The sequence below is a fragment of the Spermophilus citellus genome (assembly GCF_964194105.1).
Source record: "Spermophilus citellus genome assembly, chromosome: X".
Taxonomy (NCBI): Eukaryota; Metazoa; Chordata; class Mammalia; order Rodentia; family Sciuridae; genus Spermophilus; species Spermophilus citellus.
Genome location: NC_138190.1, coordinates 70,354,243 through 70,369,673, shown reverse-complemented (window position 1 = coordinate 70,369,673; position 15,431 = coordinate 70,354,243). Strand labels below are relative to the sequence as shown.

General features: G+C 48.9%; 1 protein-coding gene and 1 long non-coding RNA gene across 8 annotated transcripts in view; both read left to right on the top strand.

The window, feature by feature from the left end:
- The first annotated feature begins 415 nt into the window (after window positions 1–415).
- On the top strand, window positions 416–2,583 carry LOC308639281. Its single transcript, XR_014020030.1, has 2 exons — window positions 416–718; window positions 1,996–2,583. It is a non-coding gene; the product is annotated as an uncharacterized lncRNA (long non-coding RNA).
- Window positions 2,584–6,034: 3,451 nt separating this feature from the next.
- The window catches only part of DLG3 (discs large MAGUK scaffold protein 3), a gene marked incomplete at its 5' end in the record, with an annotated part of 59,844 nt that continues 50,447 nt past the window's right edge, over window positions 6,035–15,431 (top strand). For 3 of the 7 annotated variants that reach the window (XM_081278032.1, XM_081278030.1, XM_081278027.1), the window contains 6 exons: window positions 10,117–10,473; window positions 13,467–13,520; window positions 13,787–13,837; window positions 14,246–14,370; window positions 14,587–14,756; window positions 15,065–15,201. In XM_081278032.1, the coding sequence (XP_081134158.1) occupies window positions 10,117–10,473; window positions 13,467–13,520; window positions 13,787–13,837; window positions 14,246–14,370; window positions 14,587–14,756; window positions 15,065–15,201 (894 nt within the window). Of the gene's footprint in view, window positions 6,095–10,116; window positions 10,474–13,466; window positions 13,521–13,786; window positions 13,838–14,245; window positions 14,371–14,586; window positions 14,757–15,064; window positions 15,202–15,431 lie in introns of those variants that run through there. The other 4 variants (XM_081278033.1, XM_081278031.1, XM_081278029.1 and 1 more) reach the window with 2 other exon arrangements.

The following is a 15,431-nucleotide window of genomic DNA, read 5'->3' as shown; positions in this document are numbered from 1 at the left end:
CCAGTGTGGAGCTGGCCTAGGATGTGAAGTCTGGTAAAAAAGGGGGCGGGAGAGGGCTAGGTCAAAAACTGGGACAAGAGGATGCACTGTGCTGACCCTACAGTCCTCCATTATACTGATATTTGCCCTGGTTCGTGCCTCCACACAAAGGTCAGTCGAATTGAGGCTCTGGCCTGGTCAGGAGATTCTGTTTTCAATTTCTCCTCTTTTGCCAGACTGGGACCTGAGCAGGCAGCACAAGAACCTCGGGATCAGACCCTAGACCCCTCGGTTGCAGGGCTGCCAAGGGAACTACAATTCCCAGTATGCCTCAGGGTATTTCCGGTCTATGGTACGGAGGCGAGTTTGAATTTGTGTTCCTGCCCCCTCCTGCTTGCGGACCCCGCCTCTTCCTCCTCTCTCGCCTCCCCGCCCCTTCCATACACACACATGCACATGCATATTCAGTCAACCGTCCACATCAACATACCTGGCCTGCAGCTGGCACGGGGGATGGGGGCACCGGCGTGCGACTTGCAGGGAGGCTGGAGCGCACTGGGAGCAAACCTGGCGGCTGCTGCCTGGGACCTGGTCTTGGGAATCCACGCTGCCTTGCACTGAGCAGGTCTCCTTCACACACTACCTTTCAAGCTGCATTTCCTTACTTTCCCCCATTCCCGATACCGCTCCTCAGTCAGGCGGATTACCGACTTCAGCTCTGGAGCTCCCAGTCTGTCAGGTACAGCAGGGATGTAACCTCTCAGCATGTACCTCCCTCCCCTTATCCCTTCTTTTCTGTTCCCTGTCAGTCGCCCAGACTCAAGCCTTGCAGCCTCTTCCTCTCCTCACCTACCGACTTCACCCTGTCGTACTCCAGTGTCTCCACCCCTACAGCCCCAACCTCCTAGCTCCCACACTCTCAGCTGTTCTCCTCTAACCTCAGCGTCCTGATACCCAGCTGGAAGGCCAGTGCCCAGCTCCAGCCCTTGCCCTTAGCCCCTGGCCTCCAGCCTTGGGTACTCAGCCCTGAGTCTGTCATTGTAAATTCTTATTCTTTTCCCAGGAGGACTGGACAGCTATAGTATGCCTAAACCCTATAAGGCTCTGGACTAGAGACTGAAACTGACAAAAACTTGAGGGTGGAGGGCCTGGGGGAGCTGCTCATTGGGGTTCGGGTGCAGTTGCTCGTTATTTTTAGCTGCTGACTCACTGCTCCTGGCATCCGGGTTTGGGGCTAGCAGGCTGGGCTAGGGGGCTATTAATAGAGCAGAGGCACAGCCCCGACCCAGTTCAATTTGGAAACACAGGGAGCCAGGATCCTCTTCCCTGCCATCCTGTCTTGTGGAATGTTGGGGACTGAGGCAGTGGCTGGGCCAGATGCTCTCTAGCTGCCAGTTACCTCAGGCTAGTATCACTACCTTGGAACTCTTGGGGGGAAGCCCACGAGGACACTCCTGGGCACAGCTCTCCCCTGAGCTTGCCATGGCTTGGGGCTCTGCCACAGGAAGCTTCTGTTGTACTAGCTGAGAGGGCAAGTTCCAATGGAGAGGTTATTAAACAGCCATGGCCTTGGCCTGCCTGGACCTACTCCTGGGCCAGAATGCTCAGTTGCTGGGAAGAAAAAGCTGTGGATTTCTGGTTGCCAAAGACTCTCATAAAGACAAGGTACTTCAGCACAGAGCCAGGTATCCCCAAACCAGACAGAACTAGGAAGCTACTGAATACCATGTTTACCACTCTCTCTTGTTATTTCTTTCCCTCTTGTTGGGCTCTGTCCCTACTCACAGGGGTCTGTCAACCTCATGATCTCTCCTGTCTTAGTGGAGAAATCTAATTCAGGAAAGTCACTGAGAATTTTGTCCCCATAGAGGTATGAATGATCCTTTATATTGTCATTCCCATGGGGCCTTCTTATTTTAATGGATTAAAGTTGTACTTTCCTAATTGGGAGTGGTGGGGAAATATTGATACAGGACTGATCACCAAAATTATTCCCACCCACTCTCAATTTGCCAGAATTCTCATTGAACCCACAATAATGCCCATCCTCCACTTCTTGTGAACCAGAAACTTCTGCCTTCAGCGATCTGGGTTTTCAGATTCCAGAAGAAACCACATTTGGGGCAAGCGAGATCCATTTCTCCACACACAGACTGAGGTCACCTGATGAAGCTCTGTTTTCAAGAATGAGCTCAGATTATATGACAGCAGCAAGCAGCGCCGCCCCAACCCTGTCTATTTGCTGAAGGCGCGGAAGAGGCGGTGGAAGGAGAGAAATGGTCTCTCTCCCCGCAAATCCCTTTCCCGAATTCTATTGCCTGTCTCAGCGCAGGCCGCGCGGTCGCCTAGCAACCACAGCCGCCTGCAGGGGCGTAGGGAACGCTTTCCACCCATAGGGGGCGCCTATCTCCCTGGGGCCTCTGGCTGGAGCCCTAGCAGTTGGGAGTCGGGGGCGGGTCTCTGGTTAAGCGTCAGAGTCTCAGTGTTATTTATCTCCTTGGCTTATCTGTGGGGTTCATTCTAAGTGTTCAAGAGCCTGTGGAATGGAGAGAAGCTTTCTATGAATCTGAAGGGAGTTTACTTGGATTCATTAAAAAATGAAAAGAGGAAAGGAAGAAGAATGGAAGGAGGGGAGGGAGGAGTCAAAGGGAATGAGGCAGGGCAAAATTGGGAGAAAAAATTGACCCTCTCTATTCACTTCAGGCTTCCCAATACTTAATTCCTCTATCAGAGAAGTTCAGAAGGCCCAGGCTCTCCGGGACTTTTTTTTTTTTTCCCTGAACCACTTTTAGGATGTAGAAAGGAGTTTAGCACTCTTTATTGGCAAACTGCTGAGCTTATCCAACACTTCAAGCTCCCTAGTTACCAGACTAATCTAGACTTGGCCATTAAGAAAGATAGTCCTTCATTCATTCATTCGTATATTCAACAATAAAAATTAACACTACTATGCGGTATATTAAGCATTCTACATTTAATCTTCACAAAAATACTATGATTATTTCCATTTCACAGATTTAAAGAACTGAGTCTCAGAGAAGTAATGCCTAAGGTCACTCAACTGGTGACTGGGTTGGGTCTGACTGAACAACCACTGTGAGTCAAGATCTAAGAAGACAGAAAACATGACACTTCTCTCTTATGTCTACTTAATGAACACCTAGTCACCTTTCAGGACCAAACTAAAGATGTCAACCCCTTTTTGAAACTCTTCTTAAGTCCTTCCCCACCCAAGTAAAGTTGATAACTTGCTTTTCTGTGCACCCCTCTGAAATAGCACTTTTCATTGATATTACAATGATCTACTTCTGTATTTCTATTTCTCTAATTTTTAACATGTTGGCAGCAGGGTTGTGTTCATCTCCACTTGGATGTCTAGTAGACATCTCAAATTCAACATGTCCAAATCTGATCTTTCCCCCCAAAATGACCACTCCTTGTGGCTGGGGATGTGGCTCAAGCAGTAGCGCGCTCGCCTGGCATGCGTGCGGCCCGGGTTCGATCCTCAGCACCACATACAAACAAAGATGTTGTGTCTGCCAAAAAATGAAAAATAAATATTAAAAATTCTCTCTAAAAAAATGACCACTCCTAAAGTCCTCATTATAATCAATAGCCATTTCACCTTCCCAGTTGCTCTGAAAAAAAAAATCCTTGAAAGCAACCACATCTTGTGGTTTCAGCAAATCCTGACATCTGTCCCTTCAAAATATACCCAGAAACCAACCACTTCTCATCACCTCCAGTGCTGCCACCTGTTCCAAGCCACTATTACCTTTCAGTAAGATCAAGTCCTGACTAGTCTCACTGCCTCTACCCTTACACCTTGCAGCCTATTGTCCGCAAAGAAACTGGACCAATCCAGATAAAACCAGATCAGAGCATGTCAAGTTCTCTGCACAAAACCCTCATATGACTCCCTGTCTTTAAGAGTAAAGCCAAGGGTTGGGGCTGTGGATCAGAGGTAGAGTGCTCGCCTACCATGCGTGAGGCACTGGGTTTGTTCCCCAACACCACATAAAAAAAATAAAATAAAGATATTTTAAAAAGTAAAGCCAATACTCTTACAATGGTCTTCAAGGCCCTATGTATCTAATACCTTATTGAATTTCTGATCTTGTCTCCAGCTATTCTCACACTCTCTCACACTTACATCCACTGGGTCCTCCCTTCTGTTCCTTGAATAGGCCAGGTACACTCTTACATAGGACTTTTGCACTGGCTGTTCCCTTGCTAGGTTTACTCTTCTGCATGGTACACTTCCTGACTGGCCACAAGTCTCTGCTCAAATGCCAACTTCTTGGTGAGGTTTATCCTCACTAACCTATTTAATATTCCCTCTATTCTAATTTCTAGGTTACAGTAAATACAGGGTATAAAGGAACAAGATAAATGACAACATGAAGGGGGAAAAACAGACAAATCCAGACTGTAGGATATTCTACAAAATGTACAATATTTTGTACTCTTCAAAAAATAAACATGCTTGATTAAAAAAAAAAAAAAAAAAAAAAAAAAAGATCAGTGACTGGGTGTGTGGATGTGGTTCAGAACACTTCCCTGGCATGCATGAGTACTGGGTTCAATCCCTAGCACTAAAAAAAAAAAAAGGAAAAAAAAAAGAAAAAAGATGGGGGACTTCCAGTTTTGGATCTGACTGAACTAAACATATTTCTCCCTATTCCTCACACCAAGTATAGTTAAAACTTTAGGCATTATATATAAAACAAACATAAGACTGTAAGGAGAAAAGGGCAGACTGATTAGGAAACTCAGTGACCAGAACCCATGGTGGTACATTCCCTGGGTTTTCCTGTTGCCTCGAATATCCCAGACTGAGTGCTGAAGAATCTAGCAGCTTGGAAAAGCCACTGTGAATAGATGAGTAGGGAGATGCTCCCTAATAAAAGCTTGTTTTTCTCTGGCCAGAAGACCAGCTTAGCCAGATAGAAAATTCTTAGACAATAACCACTAAAATCAAATACCACAGAACCAGCAGCTCCACCCAAGCGAGGAAAAGTCAAGTAGAGAATCCAGACTTTGTCCCTGTCCAGACTTTCCCTCTCTCTCTACAGTGGTGTCAGAGAGGGCTATGTAGAGAGCCCAGACTTCCATCCCCACAGGGTAATAAGACCTCTTTCCCTGTTGGGTGGTGTCAGAGTATCTGCGGAAGCCTAGTGAAGAGTCAGAACTTTCACCACAATGAAGCATTAATGAGGTCTCTGCCCTGATTCTTCCCCTGTCAATGTTTCTTCCACTTCCTACCCACAGTGTCAGTGGATACTGCCTGGAAAACTAAAGTGGCATTTCAACCTCTCTCAGCCAGGGAGACATCAGTGGAGGCCTAGCAGGGAGCTGGAATATCCCTCTCTGTGCATCAGTAAGAAGGGACCCCAACTGAGGCCAAGGGGTGGAGACTTGAACTTGAACCCTTACCTGGCAGCAAGTAGGCAGTAGCCTCTTCCTCTGATGGCATTGGTATCTAAAAAAGCCTACCAAAACCAAGTTTTAAATAAAATCCAGAGTCTCACAACAAAAATCCCCAAGATGCAATAAAAAAATCATTCATCATACCAAGAATCCTGAGACCCTCAACTTCAAGGAGAAATGATGAATAAACACCAGCACTGAGATGACAGAGAGGTTTTAATTATTTGACAAGATCAAAAGTAACCAACATTTCAAAATAACTGCTTCAATGAGCAATTACAAAGAAAGTTGAAATGAACAAAAAAATAGAAAGTTTTGGCAAGGAAATAGGAGATATAATGAAGAATCAATTAGAAATTTTATAACAAGAAGACTATAACAACAAACTAAAAAACTTATAACATGTTCAAGGTCAGGCTGGGCAACTTAACCAGACTTGTCTCAAAATAAACAATGAAAAAGGGCTAGCATGCTTGAGGCCCTGGGTTTGATCCTTAGTACTGCAGGAGGAGGAGGTGGCAAAATGAGGCAGAAATCAAGACATTCTCAGACAAAGAAAAGCCAAGAGAATTTGTGCCAGCAGACTCACTCTAAAATAATGGCTAATGGAAGTTTTCAAAACATAATGATAAAAGAAGAAATCTTGCTATCTCAGGAAGGAAGAAAGAATAGAATGAGCACAAATATGGGCAATTACAATAGACTTTCCTTCTCTTCAGTCATCTATGTTTGATAACTGAAGCAATGAGTATAAGATTGTGGATCTCAATGTATTTAGAGGAAATATTTAACATAATCATATTAGAAATGGGAAAGAGCTGGGCACAGTGGCGCACTCTAAGCAGCTCAGCCAGTTTTGTTAAGGAAATAGGAGAAATAAAATACAAAATAGGGCTGGGGATGTGGCTCAGTGGTTGAATGCCCCTGAGTTCAATCCCCAGTACTCCCCCCCAAAAAAAAAGAAAAAAGTAAAGAGAGGGAATAAAGGGACTTGAAGGGAGGTAAGGTTTCTATTCTTTCCTTACCTCAATTAAATGATGACACCACTAGGTCTCTGTGGTGACAAAATAGTTCTGTATTTCGATTGCAGTTGTTGTTACAAGACTCTCCATCTGTGACAAAGTGGCATAGAATTATATACACACTGTATCAATGTCAGCTTCCTGATTTGGATTTTGTACTGTAATTATGGAAGATGTAATAATTGGGGGAGGACTGAGGTTGTGGCTCAGCAGTAGAGCGCTTACCTAGCAAGTGCGAGGCCCTGGGTTCGATCCTCAGCACCGCATAAAAATAAAATATTGTGTCCAACTACAACTAAAAATTAAATAAATAAATAATTGGGGGAAACTGGGTGAAGGGTACACAGGCCCTTTTTGTATTATCTCTGCATCTTCCTATAAATCTATAATTATTTCAAAATAAAAGTTGATTTTGTTTATTTTTGTTTATTTGTTTTGCTTTTGTGGTACTGGGGATTGAACCTAGAGCACTCTATGACTCAGCCACATTCACAACCCTTTTTATTTTTTATTTTGAGGCAGGGTCTCACTAAGGTGGTGAGGCTGTAGATGGACACAATACCTTTGTTTTATTTATTTTTATGTGATCAATTTATTTTATTGATCCTCTTGCCTCAGCCTCCCCAGTAACTGGGATTACAGATGTGTGTCACCATGCCCAGCATAAAAGTTGTTTTAAAATTTTGGGTCTGTTCTAGGTTAAAAATGACTAAAGACATAAACATAATGTGAGAAATGAGGCAGAAATCAAGATATTTTCAGACAAAGGAAAGCTAAGGGAATTTGTTTTAGCAGACCCGCTATAAAATAATAGCTAATGGAAGTTTTCAAAACACTGGTTAATTCTAATTTTTTAAAATAAATATAAAAAGCAAATTTGGAAAACTTGGAGTACAAACTGCATATTAGATATTAGATGATGTGAGATTATGCTTAATTTTCTTAGGTATCATAAATATTGTGCCTATGTGGGAGAATGTCTTTATTACCAAGAGATACATGCTGGAGTACTTAGGAGATGAAGTATAGTGAAACTTATATTCGAATGGATCAGGAAAAAAGCGAAGGATCCCTAGATAGAGCAAATGAAACAATATATTACTATTTGTTGACTTGATGAGGAAGACATACAGTGATATTCACTGTGCTACTCTTTCAACATTTTTTAAAATATATTTTTAGTCATAGATGGACACAATATCTTTATTTTATTTATTTTTATGTGGTGCTGATTGGAACCCAGTGCCTCACACATGCTAGGCAAGCACTCTACCACTGAGCCACAACCCCAGCCCTATTCTTTCAACATTTTTGTACGTTGTTAAATTTTCCTTTTCAAAAAGTTGAAGGGGGCAGGCTTGGTGGCACATGCCTGAAACTCCTGAAACTCATGAGGTTTATGCAGAGGTTCGAGGCCAGCCTCAGCAATTTAGCAAGGCTCTGAGCAACTTACTGAGAACTTGTCTCAAAATAAAAATTAAAAAGGTCTGGGGATGTGGTTCAGTGCTAAAGCAACCCTGGGTTCAATAGCCAGTAATGTAAAAAACAAAAACAAAAACAAAACAAAAACATTGTAGGGGATATATGGAGGATACACATATGATAGAGCATACATAGTAAAATCTTTCTGGAAATCCAGGTGGTCGGTAAAATTCTTTTAATTTTTATGTTTATTTGTAAATTTTCATATTAAAATGTGGGGATGAATAGCTCAAAGAAAAAAAAATCCCAATTTGGAGTCTTCCCCTAGCATTCCCAATCCATGGATCCATTTTACCCACATCCCCAGCACTAATTTGTATTTTATTTAGAGACAGGGTCCCACTGAATTGCTTAGTGTCTGGCCATTGCTGAGGCTGGCTTTGAACTTGAGATCCTCCTGTTTCAGGCTTCTGGAGCTGCTGGGATTACAGGTGTGTTACACTGTGCCCAGCTCTACTTTTTCTTTTGTCTATGGCACTTATCACCACATGCATTATACCATTCACTTTTTTATTGTGTTTACTTTTGTCTGTGTCTCCTCATGAGAATGTAAACTCCCCAAGGGCAGGGATTTGTTTTGTTTGTTTTGTTCTGTTCTGTTTGCAAGTATATCTTCAAATCCTAGAATAGTGGCATGGATATTTGTTGAATTAAGGAGGAATCTCTGTAACTCTAGCATGTACATCAAGATGTTGTCCAAAGTAGGTGGCTCTATGAATGTTTGTTGAATTGAAGTGAGACCTAGGCTTTGCAGCAGAACTTAGAATAGATCCATTATACTAGAATGGTTCAGAGCATAGCCCCTGGAGTCAGATGGCAAGGATTTACATCCTGATTCTGTTACTTTCAGCTCTGTTATCTAGCTTTGTTAACATCTCTGGTCCTCAGTTTCTTGTCGGAAAAATCAAGGTAATAATGTTACTACCTTGGTAGGATTTTGGTTTGCACATAAAACACTTAAGATTTCGTAAAGTCTCAATCATTGTAAGCTAAAGACAAAAGCAGAACAACAAGAGACAGTCTTCCTGCTTTCTTGCCCTCCTCCCATTCCCCAACAGGCTGCATGAGCCCTGAGAGGCAAAGGAGATGTCTTTTGGATGGGTATTTTCAAGTTCTTCTCTGGACCCGCAGAATGACTTCTCTCATTTCAGGTCTCTTATCTTTTCTCCTATCCTGGACTCTTTCCTCTTAGAATCCAGAAGCTCCTTCCCCCATCATAACCATGGCAGAATGGAATGGAGGGACAGGAGTATGTGGACCAAGGACAAGTGCTTGGAGTTTTCTACTACTGCCTGTTCTAGGATTGAGTCCCTCAGTGGTGATGTAAGAAGGTCAAGTGTGAGGTACACAGTCATTTCGGGGCCTAGAGGATGAGAGAACAATAGTCCTGAGGAAGAGGTATTGACAGGAGAGCAGGCCTCATATGCTACCTTATATGCTTGTCCCCTGTAGGAAAGAGCACTTTTCTCACTCTGTTCCAATGTCCTTTCGGTCAGTTCTGCTCCCTCAAGTCTTTACTTCTGGTGGCCCCAGATCAGAGCAAGCCTGGGGACCCATTGAGCATCTCTGTGCAACTCCCTCTTGGAGGTGGGGTGGGGCGGAGTGGAAGGGGAACGGGCTAAAATTGGGGACATAGGGGGATGAGATCGCGCGCTCGAGCTTTCCTTTGGTCCAAGTCCTCTGCTCCTACACTAGGGGGACAGTACCCCAGAGATCCGAGGAGCTGGGGCTGAGCCTGGGGACGCTGCTGCCTCTGTTCCTTTAAGGAGCTGCTGTTTAGCATTCCTGCCGCTGCCGCTGCCTGACTCTGCGCCCTGATTGGCTGGAATCAACTGAGAAGGGAGCCAGGGAGAGATGCTCTTGACTCCACTCAGATCCATCCTGGGGACCAGAGCAGAAGCGGTCCTCGTTGCACTCAGTCTCTGCTTGGGCTCCCGCTTCTTCTTTGCCGCTGGGCCTTGGCCCAGAAGCCACGACGGGCGACACGGAGCCACCAGTGCTGGAGGGGGAGCCATGGGTGCGGGGCAGCGTGGGGGCAGAGGCCCCCGGACGCCCTCCCGGCCCCAGGCCCCGCTCTGCCCGGGCGCCCCCACGGGTGCCCCCCCCTTCCTGGTCCGAGCAGTGTGAGTGTGCCCGGGAGCCCGGCGGCGGCGGCGTGGAAACTGGCGTGGGCTGGGGGGTCCGAGCTGCGGGGGGCAGTGCCATGCACAAGCACCAGCACTGCTGTAAGTGCCCCGAGTGCTATGAAGTGACCCGCCTGGCCGCCCTGCGGCGCCTCGAACCTCCTGGCTACGGGGATTGGCAGGTGCCCGACCCCTATGGGCCAGGTGGGGGTAATGGGGCCAGCTCCAGTTATGGGGGCTACAGCTCGCAGACCCTGCCCTCACAGGCAGGGGCCACCCCCACTCCTCGCACCAAGGCCAAGCTCATCCCCACCGGCCGGGATGTGGGGCCAGTGCCCCCTAAGCCAGTCCCAGGCAAGAGCACCCCCAAACTCAACGGCAGTGGCCCCAGCTGGTGGCCTGAATGCACCTGTACCAACCGGGACTGGTATGAGCAGGTATGGACCAGCGGAGGTGGGGGGCGCTGGTGGGGCAATCCAGGAGGGCTGGAAAGTGGGTGCCTTAGAGGCCTGGGGTGCAGCAGGGATTGCTGGGGCTCCAAGCCTGTGGATCCCCGAGCCTTAGCATTGCAGCTGGGCAAAGAGAGGTGGTTGGGAACGTGCGGTTCCCTGTGTGTGTGTGTGTTCAGGGGGTCTCCATTCGGAGGGGATTGGGAGGAGCTGTGTGTGTCAAGGGGTGAAGGTATGGCGGAGGGGCACATTTTCCTGTGTGGGGGAATTGGGTTTGTCTCAGTGCGGGGGTTTGGCAGTGTCTCTGTGTCTGGCAGGGGGCGGGAGGTTCTGCGGGGGTTGTGTGTGTCTCCACAGGAGGGGAGGAGGGGGCACGGTACTCTGCGTAGGGGGGACATATGTGTGTGTGTGTATGTATGTTGGGGTATGTGGAGGAAGGCAATGGAGCGCCTGTGAGTCTTATGTAGAGAAGCCCATGTGCCTGGCTTGCTGAGCTTCATCCCTCGATGCCATGAGTCCTCTCAGTCCCAGTCCCTTTGTGTGTGAATGTGCACATGGACGTGTGGGGATGTCTCTCTGAATGTGGAGGTGTCTCTATAGATGAGGCTGCAGGGATAGCTGGGTTTGCCCATGTGTGTGTGGTTACATGTATATGTGTGTGAGCATGTGGCTGCCAGAGTGTGTACCCGTGTGTGTGTGTGTGTGTGTGTGTGTGTGTGTTGTCCCTGGTGAGCAGCGCTTGACAGGCAAGGGATGGGAGGGGGAGGAGGCGAGAGACACGTCCCAAGCAAGGCTGAGAGGCTGCTGAGAAGGACAGACTCTTTTGTCCAAGCAGCTCTGAAGTGTGTGTGCTGGGGGTTGGGGGGGGGGGGTGAAGCAAGCTTTCTCGCTCCAGAGCAGGCATGGTGCCTGGAGCCAAGCAAGGGGCAGCTGCCCTGGTGCAGGGACTGGCCCCAGTAGGGCATGCCCCCCTTGGGCAGCTCCAGATGTGGGAGAACTTAGCCCCCCAGTCCTGACTTGGCACAGCTTGGGAGCCTCTGGGTGCTGGGCACAACTCCGGCTTCCACTCCCAGACTAAACTGCCAGCTTAGAAAATGGAAGGAGCATCTGTGGGAGAAGCAGCAAAATGGAGGCTGGGCCGGCAGAGCCAGGTCCCTGGCATGCATGGCGGAAGGCCTGTCTGGCTATTCGGCTCTGCAGCCCCTAGGGTGGGGAGAGAGGAGGAGGAGGCTTTGCTGTTGAGGGCAGGTGCTGACTGCCCCAAGCTGGTGACCCGTTCTGGCTGCCTCTGTCTTCCTCTGGGGATAGGATGTGCTCTCGCTCAGAAGCAAAGGTGGGGACTTCCTGGAGAGAGGAATCCTCAGTTCTGGCCTTCTGTCTGTCCATACTTACTGTTTCCTGCATCCCTTGCCCCAGCCCCTTGACTTTGCCCCTTGCCCTCTCCAGCAAGTCCCCTTCTTTCCTTTGCCCCTCTGTCCTTTGGCCCTTCCATTGCAAACACTTTCTTATACTTGTCCTGCCCAGCTGAAGACAGGTACCAATCCCAGGGCTATACCAGTTGGCTAAGATGTCTTTCCTGGAGCTGATCCCTGGATGACTCCTTGGCCCTGGAAGCAAGGTCCCTGAGTGAGGGTGAAGTGGGGACTAGAGGGTAGACCAATGGGAAGTGGAAGTCTCTGGGTACCACTTGAACTGGGTTTGAGGCATGGCTTGTCACATGTGGGCACACATGGTACACCAGATGCATACAAGAACCAAATGGGTGTCCTTTTGCTTGTGTGTCTGTTGCATGGTACTTCAAGCAGCTGTGTTGGTTCTGGGTCTCTGAAGATACCATCCGTTCTTCCTCCTGGGATCAGGAACAGGGTGAAGCTGTAGCTGGAGACCTCTAATCTCCTTCCAGGGCTGCAGGGCATGAAATCTTGGGAGCCATATCCCCAAACGCCGGAGGCATGACTAGCCTCCCCTCCCCTGTCTGCTTGAAACTAAAGCTGTAGGGGGTGGAGGTAGGAAGGGGAAGCACAGCAGGGTGCTCAAAGGAGCCCCCACTCTGGTTTTCTAGCTCTCTTCTGGAGTGGAGGCTAGGGATTAGGAAAGGGACAACATAGCCAACAAAAGATGGGGGGAGGTGCCAGATTGCCTGGGGAGAGAGGCAAGAGAACTTCTTCATTCTTGCAGATGAGATTGGGAACCAGGGAGCAGGTGCTACTTGTTTGTCCAGAATCAGATTTCCACTTGAAAAGTGGCCACATATATGTCCTGTCTGGGAGGCCATCTCTGTGGGTTGGTCAAATCAACCCTGCATTTCTGACCCCTTCCATTGCCTCTCCATGTCTATTGTGTATTGAAGACCACGGAATTCTGCTGGTAATCAGTCTGTGGGTCACCATGTTATCCCTCACCTCATGAAGAACAGTGTCTACTCTGTTCCTGTCCTGCCCTGGCTTTGCCTCTGAATCCTGACTAGATCCAACCCTGGCCATTTCTGCTGGAACATACAAAGAATCAACAGTCCCTTGGTAGAAAATGGATTAGGACTTTGACTTTTGTCCAGTCCTGGGGAATTGTGTTGTTGGAGCCCCTGAAGATGGTGTAGAGTAAGGGTTCATAAGGTACTCTGAAGGGGACAACTTTCCTTTTTTCCCATGAGTTCTTCTGGAGAAAGGGGATGATGGCCTTGACAGCTTGCTTTAATCCAAAGAGCACCTGGATATCCAGGTTCTAGGACCTGCTCTGCCACTAACTCCCATTGTGCCCTTAGGCACATTCCACATCCTCTCTTGGATGTCACCATCTGTCACATGAGGGGGTTAGATAAGATGTTGTCTGCTTTCTTACATGGTAGGACTCTATGGTCCACAAGCCAGGGGGAGCTATGTTCAGAAGGGGAGGGGTTCTCTGGCCAGACCTCTGGGTACCCCCTATGGAGCAGGGTGTGGTGCAATTTGCCCCCCATGCTCCATTTCTGCCACCCCCCTTAGGCCAGCCCTGCACCCCTCCTAGTGAACCCTGAGGCCCTGGAGCCCAGCCTCTTGGTGAGTGCACCACTGACTGGCTCAGTCCCAGACAATTGATCTGAGCTAAGTAAGCAGCTGGGTTTGGCCTGATATGGTTGGATGTAAGGGGAGGGGAGTGGCCCCCTTGGGGTCAGCCTGTCCCCATCTGTGGCCTAGAGGTGACCTGGGATGTACGTGGGCCCTCTACTCTGTGGGAGTGGGGGAGGGGAGGAGGCAGGTTGACCAAAGGGCAGATGACTGGGAGGGCAAGAGGCACTGAGCGAGCTGCCTGTGTCTTCCCCTAGGTGAATGGCAGTGATGGCATGTTCAAATATGAGGAGATAGTACTCGAACGGGTGAGTCTGCCTGTGGGGAGAGGATGAAAGGGGAGGAAAGGGCTGAAGTCAAAAGAGGGGAGGGCCTTGAACACCAGTTTCAACACTCATGAGGAACCTGCACTGAGAGGACAGGGAAACAGCAGCCTTCAGAGCCACTTCACTGCATCAATCAATCAACTCCCTAACAAATATTAATTGACCTTGCTTGCTGAGGCCTGGGGAATTGGGGAGGGGATGGGTTTGCTGAGGCCTCCCTGCCAGAATGGTCAGCACAGGCTGGGAGCCTGCTGAGTTTCTGACAAATGTCCACCAGCCTACCAGGGGGCCTGGAAAATTTTCTCTGGGTCTAAAGGGGGCGGTGCTGCCTAGAACCTTCCTTTGTGCCCTCACAGTGAATAGAATGTGCCCTTCCACCCCCTTCCACAGGGCAACTCTGGCCTGGGCTTCAGTATTGCAGGTGGCATCGACAACCCCCATGTCCCTGATGACCCTGGAATCTTTATTACCAAGATCATCCCTGGTGGAGCAGCTGCCATGGATGGAAGGCTAGGGTGAGAGATACTGGAAGCAGAATTGTGGGTGTCAGGGGTGGGATGGAGAGGAAGGGAGGAGGGCCAGCCTGGCAGGATGACCCTTCCAATAGATCTGATACGGGGAGAGGGAGAGGATGGAGGAGGAGGAAGAGGAGGGGGCAGGAGGGGAAGGATGTGGGAGAGGGGGTGGAGGGGCTGTGGCACAGTGTCATGCCTCTCGGGCTTCCCCCGCAGGGTGAATGACTGTGTTCTGCGGGTGAATGAGGTGGACGTGTCGGAGGTGGTGCACAGCCGGGCCGTGGAGGCGTTGAAGGAGGCAGGTCCTGTGGTGCGGTTGGTGGTGCGGAGGCGACAGCCCCCACCCGAGACCATCATGGAGGTCAACTTGCTCAAAGGGCCCAAAGGTGCGGCCCTCTGGGTTCCTGTGCTCTAGCCAGAGCCCCGGCCCCAGGTCTTGACTGGCCCCATGGGGAATGGAAGGGAATGGCCTTACTCCTTGTGTGACTCCTCCAGTTCCAGCTCATAGCTTTCTTTCTTGACCTCAGGTCTCACCCTTACTGACCTTGGGATGGCAGCCTAGTGTTTGGGATTCCTGGGGGGTGCTCCTGAGGGGCCAGTGGGTTGGCTGGAGGAAGGGAATTAGCTTTGGGATTGACCAAACACTCTAACCTGCTCTGTGACCCTCTCTCACTCCCTGCTGACTATCTCCCAGGCCTGGGTTTCAGCATTGCTGGGGGCATTGGCAACCAGCACATCCCGGGAGACAACAGCATCTACATCACCAAGATCATTGAGGGGGGAGCTGCTCAGAAGGATGGACGCCTACAGATTGGGGACCGGCTGCTGGCGGTGAGACAGGCTTCATGGGGATGCCCAAATGGTAGGGTGGGGAGGAGGAGCTCTAGCACCCTGTCATTCCACCTAAACCTCACTGGGGATGAGGCATCTTGGGGTACTTCAAGAATATCTTCTCATACCAAGTCCCTAGTTCTCTCTGTGGCAGGGGCTCCCTCACCTGCTCTTTCCCTTCCTCCTGCTTGTCTTGTGTCCTCACAGCACTATACTTGGACCTCTGTTAG